This window comes from Chelmon rostratus, chromosome 24 (genome assembly GCF_017976325.1).
Source record: "Chelmon rostratus isolate fCheRos1 chromosome 24, fCheRos1.pri, whole genome shotgun sequence".
NCBI classification, from domain to species: Eukaryota; Metazoa; Chordata; class Actinopteri; order Chaetodontiformes; family Chaetodontidae; genus Chelmon; species Chelmon rostratus.
In genome coordinates, this window is record NC_055681.1 from 9,372,071 (window position 1) to 9,390,698 (window position 18,628).

The following is an 18,628-nucleotide window of genomic DNA, read 5'->3' on the forward strand; positions in this document are numbered from 1 at the left end:
TGATGAAAAAGAGGAGAAGCCACATGTCGCTCCAGAGTAACGGGGTCATGAACGGACCGAGAGAACAGCACAGCCACACCAACACTTGACTAATAACTCCCAGATGAAACATCCACCACCAGCGACTCTTACACGATTGCTCACTTGCTTACAGCTACAAAATTGATGCTCAGTGAGTCGTTAAATCTTTAAATTCACAATGATGTATTTTTTTTGAAACTCGGAAACCTCAGTCTTGAACCCTAAGATGCAGCACCTCTTCATCCATCAGTAACACTGTGTGTGAGGTCTAATATGAAGCAGCTCTGGTGCTTTCAATCATGCTTTTTTAATTACTTTGAGCACTATTGTTTAAAGTTTCAACACAATATTAATACAAGCATTTTTCCACCATTGATCCATATCAAAATGTGGCAAATGTACAGAAAATCATCTAAAATGATCCCTCACTATTAAACATTGCACCAGAACACACAGTATTTGCATGCGTCCAACAAAAACCTCATTAATTGCAGTCTGCTTTCAGATCATTACTTAATTTTGCGAAACAATAACACAATATGATCATACGGTCACGACACAATTCCTCTAAAAGTCAGTCTATGATAATACTGAACAATGTTATGCCAGTAGGTGTAATAATGTAAAACAGTGAAACCCTCCTCAGTTCTTTAAAATCAGACCAGTTGTGCTGAGATAGAATAAACTGTATGCAGAGTTAGGAAATGATGCGCTTCATATAAAGAGGATCACAAATGGATTTAGCAAAAAAAAACCAAAACAAATGTTCCCACAACAAATATGTGATCTCTAGAGGTCACCTTATACCCAGCTGTTATCAACGCACTGCCGCCAAAAACAACTTGATCTTCAAATACTGGCGCAGCGAAACTAAATATTTATGGCCGCTGAAAGGACGGGGCCGGCTTCCAACATTTGTTGTGCTAGCTGCTGTTGCGCACACTTTCACTGCAGAGGTAAATTGAGGTCATATGTTTATAATTTGCCCTTTTCCTAATGCTGCCATTGGAGTAAAATAACATTTGAGAGCTGCAATTAGATTGAGCCGCGCAATACTCCAGCTAATTAAGTCATATTTCAAGTTCAATAACGATCAAGACGGCCAGATAAAGGCCAGAGAGAGAATGGCTAGTGTGTGGTGCAACAATCTGGAGGCTTTTTACAAGGCTCGCTTCTATTGTTGAGTTAGAAAAGCACTCGGCATCTGTGCCTGGATGAACAGTGGGCTGGTTTGCAGTGTCTACGACTATTGTTGCCAATTCAAAAGGCTGAGTTTGCAGAGGGAAAGACGAGAAGGTGCGCGTCTGCGGGTGGGTAACTGCATGCACAAGTGTGCAAAAAGTGGAGAGAAGCTAGCATGGGGATGAAAACTGAGTCAGAGTTTTCTTTGTCAAACTTGATTTGCCAGAATGGAGGGATCTCAAATTTTACCTAAAAGACTTTACTGCCATCTAACAGGATAATCTGTGACGTGAAAACTTTAGATTTCAACACAGTCAAGAAGTGAGCATCCCAATCACAAAATCTTCAAGGATCAGTGTTTAGGATTTAATGGCATCAAGCAGTGAGGCTGCAGGCTGCAACCAGCTGAACACCCCTACCCCTCCACCCCCTTCCCCTATTTCCATCAGTGTTCAGCCGATGTACGATGACCCAGCAATAAAGTCTGATGCTCCGGCTGACAACACGAGGATTGAACTGGCGGCTGTTTCACTGACTCATTAATGTTTAGAGGGCAGGCCTAATGAAGACAGCTGTTAAATTAAGTTTCTCGTAACACTGTACAAATAAGTCTGAATTACAATCAGAGAGTGGGGTGATCGAAAGACTATACAACGAGAGAGGAGATGAGCATAAATCCAGTTCTGACTTATAAACAGAGAAATGAGAAAAGCTTGATGCTTGTGGAGTACAGATGCAGACATTTCTTTCCAAACATAGAAGCACAATCTGTCACACAGCCGGCAGCGTCAGCTTTTACGTATCTGCTGCAGAGGAACAGCAGAAACTTAATGTCCGCAGTAAATGGAGCTATTTCAGATGCCACGAGGCAAAGACGAGCACATTATTGGGGAAATGGAGCGCTGGGTGAAGTGGATTTTAGGTAGGTTTCCACTCAGCTACGGCCTATCTGATACACATGCTCCTGCATGCAACTCTGGCTCTGTGTCAGCGTCCTTCATCTCGCCCTTCTCATCCCTGTCCTACTCGCCACCTTCAGCCTAACCATGTGAACATCTCTTCCATTACTGCCCTTGACACTGTGGCCGATTGGATTCTTATCTGCCATCTGTAGGCCGACGCTCAGCCTGCGCTATCTCTCGCCACAGCCTAATTGAATCTCAAGTGTTGGAAGTGCAGTGATACACTGACCACACCGTGTCACCGCCAATAGATAAGGATTGCTGTTGGAGGATTGGACCACCACAATCACGATGGGGACATGTTGATAAAGGGGTGACAAGCGGTTTGGGTTGGTACTGTGTCGGTGCGACTTTACTTGGATTGAGAGATAATGGATACCCTCCATTACAGAGAAGGTTGTGTTCACATCCAATAATTCTATATCCCATAATCCTGCTGTGCTCAGTGGGTAATTTGTTGAAACATGACCAGGGGAAAGTAGGGCAGGGTGCTGCCGGTTTTTCATCAATTTCTACATAAAACCAACATTTTACTGCCATCAACAATCTGTGCCACAAGACAGAAAATTTAATTGTGGATTCTCCTGTGAAAATCAGTTCAGTTTGACCACAAAACTTAAGTAATCACAGCTTTGTTGACGCTCCAGAAAGACCTTGAGGTTTCGGAGCAGTGATGAGCCACAAGCCTCATTACCTGCTCTGTTTTAGCTCACATTTTTCTTGTTAAGCGGGTGACCTTTTCAATTTGGAGAAATCAAGGTTCTGGCGTGGCAGCCTTTGGAGCTGCTTTGCCTAATTTATCATCGACAAACAAATCACAAAGAGTCACCTTGATGCCGGAAAGCTCACACAAACAGCATGATGTTTAAAATAAAATAAAATGAGTGACATTACTGACTCATGACTGGTGTTAAAGTATTAAAAGACATTCAGTGCTGCTACCTTAAGAGGCCAAATCCTTTCTTTTTGGGCTTCTTCTCCAGATCCTCCACAGAATCACTGGTTTTCTTCTTCTCTTTGCTCTTTTTCTCTTTCTTCTTCCCCTTGGCCTTCTTCTTCTTTCCGTCCTCTGCGTCCAGGCCCTGGCGAGAGGAGCTGCTGACGGGCGTTTCGTGACCGGAGCTGTGCCCCGACAGGTCGTCGTCTGAGGAGGGTGAACGGTTGACGCCGTTAGACACAGAGGTGTGAGAGGGCAGAGGCAGATGCAGAGACACAGCTGGAATACAGACTCGTGAATGCAGCTGCATGTGTTACATTAATCATTTTATTCTGCATGCACGTTTCTCTGTGCTGCTGAGACATCTGCTGGATGAGCTCTGCCAGCAGTCATATCCATCTAACATCTATCTAAAAGTGATCAAAATTCTTATCATTTTTGGTTTAATGTTTGATTTAAAGTCTCAGAACACAGATCTGAGTGACCTGCTAAAGACAGAAGCCTGTGCAAAATGCAACTTGTAAAGCTGAAGCAAACTCTGCCAAAATCTGACTTCTCATGGCATTTTTCACACTCCAGATTTCTCAAAACACTGTTTGTGCAACTCGCACATTTCAGCAAACACGGAGGATCATTTTCTCAGTAATCACACACACACACACACACATGCTCAACATCTAACATGTCTGTGGGTTCACAAGGTGGAGCATTAAAAATATGCTGCTGTAAGATATAAAGTTGCTCTTCCTAAACTGCTGAGTGGATAAAATCATGTAGCATTTCATTAAGGTACTTAGGCTAAGCGCTGTCCCTTGGCAGGCCTCTGGCTCTTCTTGAGTGCCAGTGTGTTATAAAGCCTAAGGGATGTGCATTGGCAGTGCAGTGTCTAATTTAAAATGGATACAAGGTCTAGGAAAGAAACCTATATTATAGCAACAGTGACAGTCGTAAATTAAAAAGGGACATTCTTTAAAAAAGGACAGGATTTGTCTTTTTTTTGGCAGCAGCAGTTCGACAGTTCACAATTTTACATCTCTTCTAAAACCGGTTCTGTTTTGAAAGTGCCGATGAGAAGTCTTACCATCTTCAGAGGGTCCATCGTAGGACTTGTCGATGGCGATGCGGAAACTCTGGTTGCATCCCCGCCCCCGGACGACATGCGGCCGCGGACGGTGAAAGGGCACCTGGGCTTGGATGCGGCTCTGCTGGGCCTCCGACACGGCCGTCTGGAGGCTCTCCAGGGAGCTGGACTTCCAGAGGCCCAGGGTCGGGCCAAGCGCTCCACCGGCTGAAGGCTCTGAGAGACAAAAGAGACAAGAGAGGATGAGAGGGAGAGGGGAGGGCAGGGGAAAATAAAGAAGCCTGGCTGATGGAGGAGGAGGGAATTTCGCTACAAAATGAGACAGAATGATTTTAAGTGTTATAGTGACTCTGTGTTTTGAGATCTTAAAGCTTTTAGCAAAATTTACCCCACAGCCTACAAAACATTAAACCGATACTCATCCCCGACAGTCATATTTCCTTATTTAAAGGGCGTCTACATTAAACTTTCTTACGTCGTAATGCTCCCTGAGAGGTTAAGATCAGTTTGTCGGAGAAATGCAGAGGGGAAAGAAGGAGCTGGGACAAGAAGTTTGGGATGAGTTATGGGAGGGTGCGCTGGAATGAGGCCAGACTTCGTCCATTTGTTCCAGATTAGACCTTATCTAGTGTAAAGTCGTGCATTGCATCTGTTGAACTAAATCAAGGCGGCCTAAAATTTATGGCAGCGTTTACCCAAGTTGTAACATATCGAAGAGTTCACAGTGTTGTCTGCTGTACAGATTGTAAAGCCCCTTGAGGCAATTTTGTGATATTGGGCCATATAAATAAATCTGGCTTGATTTGACTAATCAGTCTCTGAGAAATCTTTCACACATGTTTAAGTCATGCCCATCTCCTGCAAAAACTATTGGTGAGATATTTTCAAAACATATATTAAATATTTATGAGACTCGGGTCGAGCCCGGTGCTCTCATTGCGATATTTGGAGAAAAAACACTCTTCTTTGAAAGTAGACGCGCTTTTCTGACCTTGCTTACTCGGCGCTTGATTGTAATTAAATGGAAATCTTCTGCACCCGCCTCTCGAGGCTCACGGGTCAAACATGCTCTTGACTCTCTTGTTTTCGGTGTTGAGGCTGGACAGGATGTCAGTATGGAAGTGGATTTGTTTGATGCGTTCAATGTTAATTTTTTTTTGCAGCCCTTTTTACTGGGAACACAGCAATACTTTTCCGTTTAGTGCTTTGGCTATTCACATATAAAGCATTTAAGTTAGCCAGATCCTTGCAGAATGCCTGTGATATGAGAAAAAAAGGCCTCGGTATAAACTTCAGGATTTTTTTATCTGTATTTTTTCTTTTCTCCTGCTATTATGTTCACAATTCATCAGAAATTTAATGAAATGTTGAAAATGAATGAAAATTCAAATCTTTATTAAAAAAGCATATATTAAATATATTGATGGCTTGACATTTTGGAAGACTTAGATGTAGTTTAAGTCAGCCTTTCAAACTTTGTACCTGATTTTAACCTGAGCAATCAGCTCACACTTTCTCCCTAATGGATTTGACTTTTTCGAATGAGGCTTACAAAAAAAAAGAAGAGAATTATAAAGCTATGAAGATGAAATGTAGAGAGAGAGAGAGAAAAGCAGAGGAGAGAGGGCGAAAAACAGGCTTGACAGGAATGGGGAGAAAGTCAGAATCCTATAGGAGCAACATAAAGGAGGGGAAAAGACACGATGAATGAGGTGGAGTGGTACAGGGACAGGTGAGGAGCAGCACTATGGGAACTGACAGGCTCATGCATAAGCAAGAGAGAGGGAGAATAAATGAACTGCCATCATACTGTACTCAGGTATGGCCTCTGAGTCAAGAGAGGAAGAAAGGGGAGACGGAGGAGCGGGAAAGCGATGAAGGCCACAGCTGATTCAGCAGGAGAGGAGGAGGCGCTGGGAAAAGGGGAGATTCGAGGAGAGGCAGAGCTGTAAGAATAACGGGAAAAAATGAGACAAAGGGGAGAAGAGAATCATCATGCCGACGCGGTACCCGGCCTTCACGCTGGGAGAAACTGAAGGACAGCTGACCAAGACTGGCGAGGGGAAAACCTTTTCAACACAGAGAGGCAACTACACACCAACCCACCGCAGTTGTGTATCACAATGAAACAGTGACAAGCACTCTTCAAAGAAGTTACAGACAGGTTGCAAGCAGCATTTTTTTTCTTTCTGAAACTTTCCTGTAGGGATGACTTTCTCACATCGTGGCATTCACTGCTTAAGACGTTTTTTTTTGTTGTCATTTCAGAGGCTTCAAAGCTCCGAAGTAGAGCGGGGAAAAGGGGAAGTGAAACTGAAGCGGCGATAGAGTCGACGGAGGGGGGGGAAAGTAAGCGGAGCGTTGCTGCCTTTTAAGTCCTAAATTGACTTTCTGTGAGGAAGTGGGATTTATGGGGAATAAGGGGTTATAAATAGAGAGGGGGGAGCGCTCAGGAATAAAACGCTCAATTTGAGAGGCAGGATTTGTGTCACAAATGTAATTACGGCTGTCCAGCTCGCAGCCTGATAGAATTAAGCTCCTTGCCAGCGCACTGCTGTACTATACACAGAGAAACTGTGTGTGTCTGAGTGCGCGGGCATGCGTGTGTGTTTATACTACAAAATGTGAGAATTTTGTTCCAAAAAAAAAAAAAAAAATTATTAAAGTCATGATACTGCCTGTATGAGATAGTGGTGTGTGTCCTTGACCGCCTTAGATGAAATAGGGGAAGAAACATGAGCACAATTCACTTTTGCTGGAGTGTGTGCGTGTGTTTGTGTGTGTGGGGCTGTGAGTGCACTCATTCCATGCATGTCAGGCGGTTGAGGCTGGAGGTAAATGAATAATGAGGGTTTAATAGGATGGATGAGCGGGGGAGAGGTGGCTATCATCGCCAGCTCGATCCAATGGAGGGTGAAATCAGCGTTTATCACATATCGCTGCCCGCTGTGCCAGCAGATGCTCTCGCGGATCCGTTCGCATCATGTCTGCCTGATTGCCACTGATTCAAGCTGGTGCACATATTTGACAAACAGCCTAACAGCCGAGCAGGCCAGGACGATGGCGAATGCCCTTCACAGCTGCAGCGCTCCTCCATCCAAGATGAAGCGATAATGTCACGTCTTCGCTTTCGAACACTTTTCTGCAAAGACAATGTTAGGTGACAGCAGTTGGAGCACTTCAAAAGGTTTGGACGGACATAAAACTCCCGGTTGAATCATCAAAGATTTAAAAAAGTATGAGTCTGTGTTCATATAAACTTCAGGAGAAAAGTTAAATCCAACTCTGAACGGGTATTTCAGTAAGAAGCATCCAATTACAGGGTTTAAAGATTCGTTCGTGAAGCTAAAGATTACTCCTTCTACAAATCTGATAACAGATTCAGCATTTGGATTACCAGTTGAATATTTGATGTACAGTTTTCAGCTGCTCTTGTCAGGTGTTTTGCTTCCAACTGCAAAAATAAAGTGTTCTTTTCCCTTGCATGTGTTTCCATGCATCATTTTTCTTATCCAAGTCCAGGTAGCTTGTTTGAATTACATTGTACAGAAATTTGGAAGTCGCTGACAATCAGCTATTTTAAGCTCTTTTACATAGTTCACCTTTGAGCTGCAGTGGGCAGCGCTAACAGGCCTTTCTGTGTTCATGTCATAATGAGTGGCATCTGGCATCGCATCACCAGTGTTTGTATGTGTGATTGGGGAGAAAAAAATGTGACTTCCCAGAAACAAAGCTATTTGTTTCTGGGAATTTACAGTGGTGAATACCAGTGCCATACCAATATTTATATAGACAACTGACTTCTGGGAAATGTGGTGTGAGACCATCCTTGACACCGAAAAATGTAACTGAAAACAAAGAACCTGCCTATGGTCACTTCAGCTTGCATTCTACACGCCGCTTGCACACTGTAGATGCATGCCAACGTGCACACGCCAAAAACCACCTGCACACCTGCCCGACCCACATACGGCTCAACGTGATGTGTATATCGTGACTTTCGTCAAGGTTGACTGCTGTAGTGTCTCCGCTGAGCAGACAGCAATGAAGCCTCTGCCTGGAACGCAGCCTTGGGTCCCGCCGCGCTGACAGTCCACGTGCAACCTGTAACTGATACGACTCGTTCTCTAGCTTTATGTCAGCTTATGTATCATTTCATCAATAATGATATTCTGAGTGAGTAATTAAAAAATAACTGTTGCCTGACTCTAAAGTGTCCGTGTGTTTTGCCACAGCTGGCACAAACTATCAGTTGTGAATAAAAGTTGTCTGCACACAGCTCTCTAATTATTTCACCCAATGAGCGCAAGAGTAAATGAACTAAAAACGTCCAAATTACAGGCTTTGCCATACAAACTCTGTGGGCAGTACAAATACCCCACTCAGACTTGTGCACACATACACAACCCTCCTCACCAATTACACTATCCAATCAACTGGGTGGTTAACACCAAGCTATTAAACAGGATATTGTCTTATTTATATTAAATTTGACATTGTTGTTCCAGTCACGACACACAAACAAGCAGACACACACATCCCAATATAAACCCAGGCACACTGCTGAACCCTCCCACAGTGTCTCAGCAGGGTCCTAACACTTACCTATCAACTGGACTACAATGTGCTCCACAGCAAGCAGCTTTGCACCAGACTGGTTGCCACGGTTACAAGAAAGTGCCCCCTCCATCAAAACCGCTGGGGGTGGCGGTGGAGGTACAGAGAAGTGCGTGTGTGTGCGTGTGTGTGTTAGAGGAGTTGGGGTGAGTTGCCAGGGAGACACTTTAGCCAACATTAAAAAGGGGCTTGCTGCTCCTGGCCATCGTTCTTTAAATCGAGGGACAGAGAGCACAGACGCACACGAACGACCACACGGATACACACAATCACATATGCATATGGAGGCACACATGTGAGACACAGATCCACACACACGCTTTTCCATCTCGTATCCAATCTCACGACCGGCCAATAAACCGCGGAGCCGCTTTTCTGGAGACCAGTAAAACAGGCCCAGACCTGCGCTTCCTATAAAACACATGACACATGCACATGACACACCTGTAAAAAGAAAGCCTGCTCTCAGACTCACCTTTCTCAATAAAGGTTATTGAATTTAATCCAACTGAAGCATTAAATACATCATTACAAGGGACAGAATCGCCCACTCCTGTGTCAGACTGTTTCAATAAAACTTCTCTCATCCAATCGGAGCCTTAAAAGACTTGGATTACAATGCACATGAACAATCTCATCTCAATAAAGGTTTATGAGTGGACTTAAGTTCTTTAAACCACACAAAGAAATGGACAGAACACACAAAGGTCTCTGGTGACACTAATCTTCATTGCTTCACCTTAGATTAAATGTACTGAATATGTAGGCTTTTAAAACCTTTATTAGAGCAAATCTATGATGACATGTGAGAGGTCTAATAAGTAAAAAGCATGAGTGGTCTGTCTGTCAAAACCTTCCCACATCCCCAGGCCCATTGGTTCCTCCTGAAGATGTAAATCTTTAAGAGTGGATTGAAAATGTGTAGTTTCTTTCTGTATGCAGTGCATTTATCAGGGACTATTTTCACCGGCGGATTAATACACATTGGACTGGATTGTGAGTGTTTGGTTTTGCACATTTCATGGGATTGGCTAACAATAATAAAAAAATAGACTATTGCCAGCCTCATCCTCTAAAAAGTGAATCGTGCTTTGGGACAGCAGTGGGGGCATTAATGCTCTGTCTTCATACGCTAATTATTTTCTTATCATGTGACAAACCTGACTTCAAACCGAATCATTTCAGACAACTGTATAGCCAGTAAGAGCAAATCCAATTCATGTTATGGCAAATCAAAGCTCCACTTCAATTAAAGACCTGTCCGATCTCTAAGCGTCCCTCCATCACTATTTGAATGCACTCAGCTATATCAGAGGCGGACGATGAAGCTGGATGGAGGCGCTACTCTGGCAGTAATTGGGTTTAGTTGTTTAGATGTATGAGAGAATGGGGACATATGGGCCGTATGTATTTAGCCTCCGACTAGATGAATGGCTTTAATAACCGAAGGGGACTTAAAAGGCCATTTCATAATTACTGCTTACCTCTGCTGGATTACAGCAGCGCGGGGGGTTGGCAGAGTATGGATGAGGGTTGGAGCAAACTGTGTGCTGTGGGACATATGCCATTTGTAAACGTGTGGAGGATAAAAGTGCCTGTGCATCGAGGGCGAACTGCAGAGTGCATAAATTCAGACCTGCGTATTGCTATACCTGTGAAGACTTTCATTGACTGACTGTAATACGGGAATCAGAATGCATGACATTTATGTTAAGATGGTCACTGTAGTCCTGTCCTGATTTAGCTGAGAGACATGTCAATCTACAGGTGGAACACAGACTAATCATTGCTTCCTGCGTTTTACCACCTGGATGATACTCAAAGGGTGGAGAGCATATTGTCGATGTCAAGACAAAAAATAATTCTGCATGTTAGTCTTACCATTTGGGTTTTGTGAGGCATCACCAATAAAGGTTTTTAGGGGTAGAAAATGTTGCACCTGCTCCATAACTGACATGCATAATTTCGTTTTTAAGGGAAAATCAGACTCAGCCGTTACAGACCCGGGGATAATTAGACCGGATCCAAAATGCAGTCGACCTGAACAAATCCAAACTAAGAGAGAACACAACACTGGCAGCAGCACTTCACTTCACAGTTCACACCTGGTTGCCCTGTGATCTAAGACGCTGACCATGTAATCATGGAGTCCCTGGTTTGTCTGCTTGTGAATCTTTGTTGTGTGTGCCTCCCATCGACTTCCTCTGCTAATGTCCTGTCACCTCTCCACCAGCAGCTATCAAACAAAGGCTTCACAATAGACTTTTAAACATAAATAAGACATTTGCCACCTTCCTTCATTATGATGCGCCATGTGATCAGAGCTTATGATGACTCCACAATGGATCCAAACAAGCCTTGACACACAGACCTGAGACCAGTGAAGATATAACTGGACCCTACCCAACACATTCATTCATTCATGTCTTTGTCCGCATCAGCAGAACTGGCCCTTGCTGTGTAAGGACAGAAATAGAAGACACACACACACACACACACGCACACACACGTGGTGGACACAGAATGATCAGTCAAATCAAATTGGTGCAACGCTGTGACTTTCAACTGAAATCAACAACAGCACGCTGGATGCAAACAATGGAGGGAGGGAGGGAAAAAGAGAGAGAGGGAGACTGAGTGAGGTAAGGCGCAAATGACAGCGAGAAGGAGAGTTACGCAGCACCCAAACAAAGAGTGTGAAAACAAAGGCAGAGGCTTCAACGCTGGCAGGATGCCGGCTGGATTTAAAGTCTTATTGTGCAGAGAAGAAACAACGGGGACTAATGGGCTCACAGAGCAATGGCACCAGCGGCTGTGCTGCAGGGTTAGCTGTTAGCTAGGCAGCACGAAACATCCAGACAAAAACGGATGAGTCCGCGCTGCCTTCAAATGATGAGCAGATGCACACGCGGAAAGAAATATACAAAAGATTGGAAACACATATAAACAAACAGAAACTGCTTCAAAAAGCAGGCAACACAAGCAAACGCAAGTAGATGTGCATGAGGCTGAGATGCAGTAATGCAGTAGGACCCTCTGCACAGCCCCAGTGCTTGTGTGTATGCATATGGTGTATGTGTGTGTGTGTTGGATGAGCTCCCAGGTGTGTTGTAAGAGGGCAGCCTGCAGCCAAGAGAGAAATGGAGGGATGAATGAAGGGATATCTGTCCATTACTCTGGATATCTGCGGCATGTTCTCACACACACAAACATGCACACACACACACACACATGCACGCACACACACACACACACACACCACAGAGGCACTCGGAGATGCTGGGCTGGGTCTGACTCAGTAAAGGAAGCTTCGAGACTGGAGCATGTTCACCATAATCACATAAGGCTGGAACAGATACAGCTGCAGAGGATGGAGAGAGAAAGAAAGAGAGAGAGAGAGACAGAGAGAGAGAGATGGCGAGAGGACTGAAGATAACGGAGAGAGAGAGAGTGAATAAAAACAGATCAGCCTGGTGAGAGAAACAAAACAAAAGTGATGATAAAGAGAGAATCGGATGTAGGAGAGGAGGAGGGAGAGAAAAGAAGAGAGATGAAGGTTTGGGATTGAGAGGATACTAAAAATGGGGATGAGCCTGGCGACAAAGAGCAGGAGACAGAGGATAATCAAGAGAGAAGCGATTGAGAAGGAGCGGGAAAAACGAGAGTGGTAGCAAAGATGAAAGCGGAAAAAAAACAACTAAAGGCTCAACTGGAGATGGAGACTCCTAAGACTGGAGAATCAAGAGAGAAGAAAGGGGGGGGGGGGGGGGGGGGGCAGCCTGAGTATGTGACAGAGAGAAAGAAGGAGCGAGAGGAAAGAGAGGGAGAGTTAGAGGAGTGAAGCGCTCCTCACAGCGGCTCTAGCCAGAGAGAAAAAGGGTTTTAGCCAGATTAAAGAAGCCAGGCAGGCCTCTTAAGACCATCCGCCTAATGAAATATGTCAAAGCCCATAAAGAAACACTGAGGCCATTTAGGAGGGAGGATGGGGTGTGTGTGGGGGTGTGTGTGTGTGTTGGGAGGGAGATATAGTGCAGGAAGCAAGGCAAATACACTGCGTCAGCAAAAATAAAAAAACATGCAAAAGCCCTGTCAATACGCATTAGTTAAGGAGTCACCAGGAGAAGAGATTAAAAAAACCAAGAGGAAAGGAATGGCGCAATGGAGAAATGGATCACTTTATTTGTCATAGGGTTATGGCCGCTGATCAGAAATTCCAGGAAGATCATAGCGAGGGGGGTGAGGGGTTGGTACCAGGGAGGAGAGGAGGGCGGAGGCAAAGCCACTTGTGGGAATGCTGAGTGTGGGGGATTTGAGGTCAGCTGTGGTGCTCGGGACATTTGTATTCCAGCGGCAACAGGCTTACTTGGCTGTTGCAGGTGGATTTAAGATATCAGTGTACGTGCGTGTGTGTCACAGAGACAGCCAGGAAGGAAAGCAGGTCTGTCTTCCAACATCGGAGCTAAAATGCTGTCGATTCTTCTCGTAAACAAGCCGTGTTGCCATATTAAGACACAGTGGGTGTTCTGAATGAGATGTTCTAAATGGACGTACAGCGTCCACAGGGCCGAACTCCACACTTAAAATCACGGCTTCTGCAGCCCAGTTGGAGACGGTCAGCTGAGCGTGCACGCTCTGTCAGCAACACACTGATTTATATTCATAGTGGAGATGCCCAGAACAACTACATACAGTATTCCAGCCAGTGCGGGAGCAGCTAAATCTGACTCAGTGGAAATTCACTGCTCCCCTATCGGCCTGTATCGCTGCACAAACTGTCCCTGAAATTCAGCCCTGGAACTGGGCTTTGCAACCACTGTTTTCAGTCTTTATCTTTAGTGTTGTCAGCAGTGCTTGGAGACATTTTTGACTATTTTCTCAATGCTAAACCCTCACTGCAGGCTTTGTTATAGTCCATTATTCCTCAAATGTAATAATACCAGTGCAGTGCCAGTTCAAACCTGTTCTGAACAGGCCGATTGTTTGGCCTCCAGTACTGCTGCTTGCAGCTTTCTCAGTATCGTCACCCTGCAGAGGCCCTGCAGGTCTGGACGCAGCAGTTCCAGACTGTTTTAGTGTTAGACCCCTCCGCCCCTTCTCACAGTGAATCCCTTCATAACTATTCTCATCAATTTTACGCTATCCGAAACTTCTCCTGCCTGTTTTATAATGTATGACAAACATGGAATGAGTCTTGCTTGATTCCTGCCTGCTCACATGTAAATAAAGCATTTTGCTGGATATTGACTGATTCATACATGGAACAGGAATAAATGACAACTGAAGATACAGAAAAGGAGGATTATTGCCCCGGTCATGCCATGAGGGTGAAATTTTCAACAACTTAAATTGGCTAATTCATGCTGTTTTGTGGTTTATTAAATAATCTTACTTTTTGTGCATGACAGATGATAATGTAGTTTACAGTTATTACAGTGCGGATGTGCATTGAATCTCTCTGTGTCATTTACATTTGTCTGACGCCATTCAATTCAGACTTGTGCCGTGTTAGAAGTAACAGACACTTGTCACTAAGGCTGACTTCGTCAGACTGCTGTCAGGACTTTTATATAAAAGTGACTTTTGACATGAGACTGACATGTTAAACTGCCATCAGATTTGCGTAACGAGGCATACGTCTGAACGGGATTTCTGTCAGGGACAATTCCAAATGAACAGTTGCTCCTGCAGTCAGAAATATAAAGCGCTTCGATCCCTGAGGGTGAACTCGATGCACTACTGTGTAATGTCACTCAGGGAAAGGGAAACAGTAAAACTGACTTCATATTTTATCTTAACCAGAATTTTCTCGAATGAAAGACGGCGGAACCAAGTGTGGAGAAATAACTGAGGCGGAAGCCATTGTAATGCAATGCGGCTGCTGTCAGCTGGGTGAGGATTGAGCACTGTGGGCCTGCTGACCTGGACGGCCATAAAGCAGCGAGAGCTCAGACACTAAGTGCTTCACAACTCAACTTTGTCAGCCGCGGAGTGCTAGAAGGGGGAGGCGAAGGAGAAGGAGGAATAAAGAAATGTTTGGGAGCCGATAAGGAAAAAAAACAGAGGAAATGAGACTCTTAATTTATATTGGTGTGTCTGGATGGATTTAACTGTGCGGGACAACAAGGGAGATAAAAAGAGAAATGCAGAAGACTGGTTTGTCAAAGACAAAAAAGGAGTGTTTTTCTTTAAAAGTGTGCATGTGCAAGGTGACATCAAACACTTACCATTCCTCTGCCCAACCAGAGAACCCATATTGCTCTCATCAGCCACTAGAACACAGAAAAAAAACAGGCTAAATCATACAGTAAATGGCTCATGTTGTTATGTGAAACATGGAGCAGCTTCGCAAATGGTTATAATGGTGGCTACTGGTGCTGGCACACGCTGTAAATGACTCCATGTAGGAGTATCAGACAGGGGAGGACGAGTGAGGGACAAAATGAGACAGAGTGAAAGAGGAAATGAAAAAGAAGCAGAAATATGAGACAACCAGAAGAGAGAGGGACATTGTGATTGTGAGAGAAAATGACAACAGATAGAGGTGAGAAAATGAGAGAAATAATAAAGGGAGGAAAAAGAAAACAAGAAGAAACCCCCACCAATACCCCACCCACCACCGCCTAATCTAACTAAACAGGAGTGCGGTCGGCCAGCAGCAGCCGGCACAGGCGGTGCACCATGGGATACAATAATAGGTTTTCATTACGCTGCCATTTCTCTTAAATAATCCTTTTCATTTTTTATGAGGTCAATTTTCCCGGCGGACAGATGGCTGCGAGAAAATGAGAGGAAGCAAGAATATTGAGGGCACGGAGTAGACTGAAAAAGTGATAAACAGTGGGGAGAGGGCGCGAGAAGTGACAGATGCAAGCTGATTGGGTGTGTCAGAAAAACAGAGGTTACAAAAAAGAAAAAAGGAACACAATCAGTGAGAGCAAACCTGAAATCAAAAAGAGTTGCTTCATGAAACCCTGCAAAGAAACGTCTGTAGCAACCAAGACAAAGAAATAGAAAGACCTTTCTTGTGCTCACGTGCAAGATAAAATAACAATTCAACACTTTCAAAGTTAGGAAGAAACTTTTCCAGGCGACATAACCCTGCCAGATAATGAAAAGCTTCCTGTTCTGTGGAGGAAAGATAAAAGTCTGTATGGCCAGCAGCCAAATTTGTCTCCTCCTGCCACAGTGGAAGGCTAAAAATGTAGAAAACCTCTTTTAACCTCCAATCAGCGATCATATAGTCTTATATGTCCTCCATTACTGGATAAGAGAACAATTTAATGTCATTACATTCATACAAACCTGCAGAAGCATGACACTACTGCATACTGTTGGACATCATGTATAACCCCAATTCCAAAAGAGTTGGGACACTGTGTAAAACCTAAATAAAAACATACTGTCCAGCATGTGGAAGTGTGGCAGGGCAGGATGGGCTCTGGATGAGCAAGGCAGCGTAAAAAATGAACAAAGAATGTGCAGGGGACGGACAAAATTTGGCAGTAAGTTGAGGACAAGAGGAAAGGGAAGGCAAGAAGTGTAGAAGACGCAGGGTGAGAGGAGAGGTTCAGAGAGAAAGAGGCAGAGAGATAATGAGCCAGAGAGAGAGTCAGTCTGGCTCTGTGTGTGTGTGTGTGTGAGGTGGAACTGTTGAATTTGGGTTTTGCTTCACATCCAGATCTGACCTCGTGGCCTCTGACAGTATGAATGTCTATGGAGCACCTCTGTAGCCGAAGGGTTACTGTGCATGCATTAAAAAAAAAAAAAATCCAGCTGTTAACCCCCCCTCTCTCTTCCTACGTTTCCTGTCTGCCTATTAGCTATCACACTATTTACTTTCGGCACAAAATGCCCCCCAAAAAGGATGAAAGTCAACGTGCTTTGAGGCCTAGTCTCTGTTGGCTCTTTTATGGACCCATACTGTTTGTCTGTTGCACACAACACCAGAACATTACTGACCTTACTGTGTGGAAAACTCCTCGTGCCACGCTGGCTGACGGTTGCTCTCCTGTTGACTCCACTTATGTTATAGCCTCAGTAAAACCTAAGTCTGTCATTTGAAGAATCAGATGACTCTTTTTTAAATTCTGCCCGAGTCGCTGCACGCCAACTTTGACTTCAAAGTGTAGTCCACAGGCGTCACGTCTCCTAAAAGGTCTGGTGTTTCAAGGCACTTTGGCTATCTTAAAGTCAATCCATACAGAACATTTTCCAAAGCAGACCATAGCTTTTTAGACTGAAAAATGCATTAGTTTCCATTAATGCTCATTCAGTGGAAAAAAATACAGTTGCAGAGACTTACTGTCAGACTTGCGGGTTTTATTTTCATGTTAGTTATGTTACAGTTGTAGGAGAATGCAAATGAGAGTTTTTTCCTGTTGCTTTCAGGACATTAGATTAAACTGATTCATCATTCTAGGAACCTTTGGATCAAATCCACATCACTTTGGTAAGAAACTTAGGCACAGTGTCAGTGACTTGACTTCTCATCTCGGCACGGGAGGCGGCACGTGGGATTATTTCTGTGAGCGAGTGGAAGCTCTGAGTCAACAGACTATTTGCCGAGGCATCCAGGGTCAATAATAGAAGCTCACCTCTTTCTGTCAAGTGGCGTTTAATAAAAGCTAACCTGCTCTGTGGTGCGGCTAAAGCTTAGATACATGTGACCGTAAAGACTGACATGAGGGGGGAAAAAAAATCATTTGGCTCTTTAAATACAAAAGGTGTCGAGAGGGTCAGCATCTGAGGTCCTGTGTGTGTTCAGAGCCATCCTTCCACATGTGCACGCACCCACTCGCACGCTCACGCAGGGCTCTGCTAACTACCTTGTTTCAGCCCTGAGCACTTTGGAGAGGGAAGGGATGAATAGAAGCAGAGTGATAACATAAAAAAAGCGAGAAAAAAAAGATTGAAATGGAGGATGGCCAGAGATGGAGACAGAAGCCAGAGAGGGGAGACAGATAGCGGTGGGTATTGGAGTGGGTCCTCAGTGGGATAGAGCAGAGAGTGTGTGCATGGCCGCGTGCGCAGACCACCCTTGTCCATAATGAAAGCCAATCAGCTTGGGTGGCAGAGGCGTGTGCTGCAGGAAGAAAGCCAATCCACTGAACCTAATGAACCGCGATTGGACATCAGAGAGAGGCAGAGAAGAAAGAGAGCAAGAGCAATGAACTCATCGGCTTTCGGTTGAGAAAGAAAGTCCTGAAAGGAAAAATGGAGATAAACAAAGCTGGAGGAAGAAAAAGGGGAGGTGGAAGAAAGGAAAAAGAGCACTGACCATGTGCCCATAGCTAGGGATAACTGGAAAATTGAAGAAATATATCAAAAAGAGAAAAATGAGAGATAAAGAAAGATGGGGAGATTGGAGAGGCAGATAGAAAAAGAGGAGAGGAGGGGTCAGCTCGGGTTAATACGAGGAAATAAGCCCTTCTTTCTTGCCTTCCACACACACACACACACACACACAGCAAGCAAGAGATTGGAAACCTCACGGCTTTAATTCAGACGCAAAAAGAAAGGACACGCACAGACGTGTGTACACACACACACACACACAGACCAGACAGCGTGTTCATCCAGTCCGTTGGAAAGCCCCTGGGTTTATGAGTTCAAGAGGTCAAATCCCCTCAGGCCTGGGATAATAGGAGCGGGCTCCGTATCACAACAAAGAAATGTCCTGATAAGAGCATGTGATGGCTGCCGTGGTCGTTTGTGTGTGTGTAATCTGGGGCCATGATTAGACTTGTGTGTTTGAGTGGCTTGTGACGGTTGAGACAACAGTATGGTTTGTACGTTTTTGACCCAGAAACAGCGTTCAATCGTAGTGTA

General features: G+C 44.4%; 1 protein-coding gene across 1 annotated transcript in view; it reads right to left on the reverse strand.

Moving 5' to 3' along the window:
• Nucleotides 1–18,628, reverse strand: part of pard3ba (par-3 family cell polarity regulator beta a) — a 140,033-nt gene that overhangs the window by 50,354 nt on the left and 71,051 nt on the right. Inside the window, exons 17-19 of the mRNA XM_041966272.1 lie at nucleotides 15,025–15,069; nucleotides 4,184–4,399; nucleotides 3,108–3,309 (exon numbers count right to left, since the gene is read on the reverse strand). Of these exons, the coding sequence (XP_041822206.1) occupies nucleotides 3,108–3,309; nucleotides 4,184–4,399; nucleotides 15,025–15,069 (463 nt within the window). The remainder of the gene's footprint in view (nucleotides 1–3,107; nucleotides 3,310–4,183; nucleotides 4,400–15,024; nucleotides 15,070–18,628) is intronic.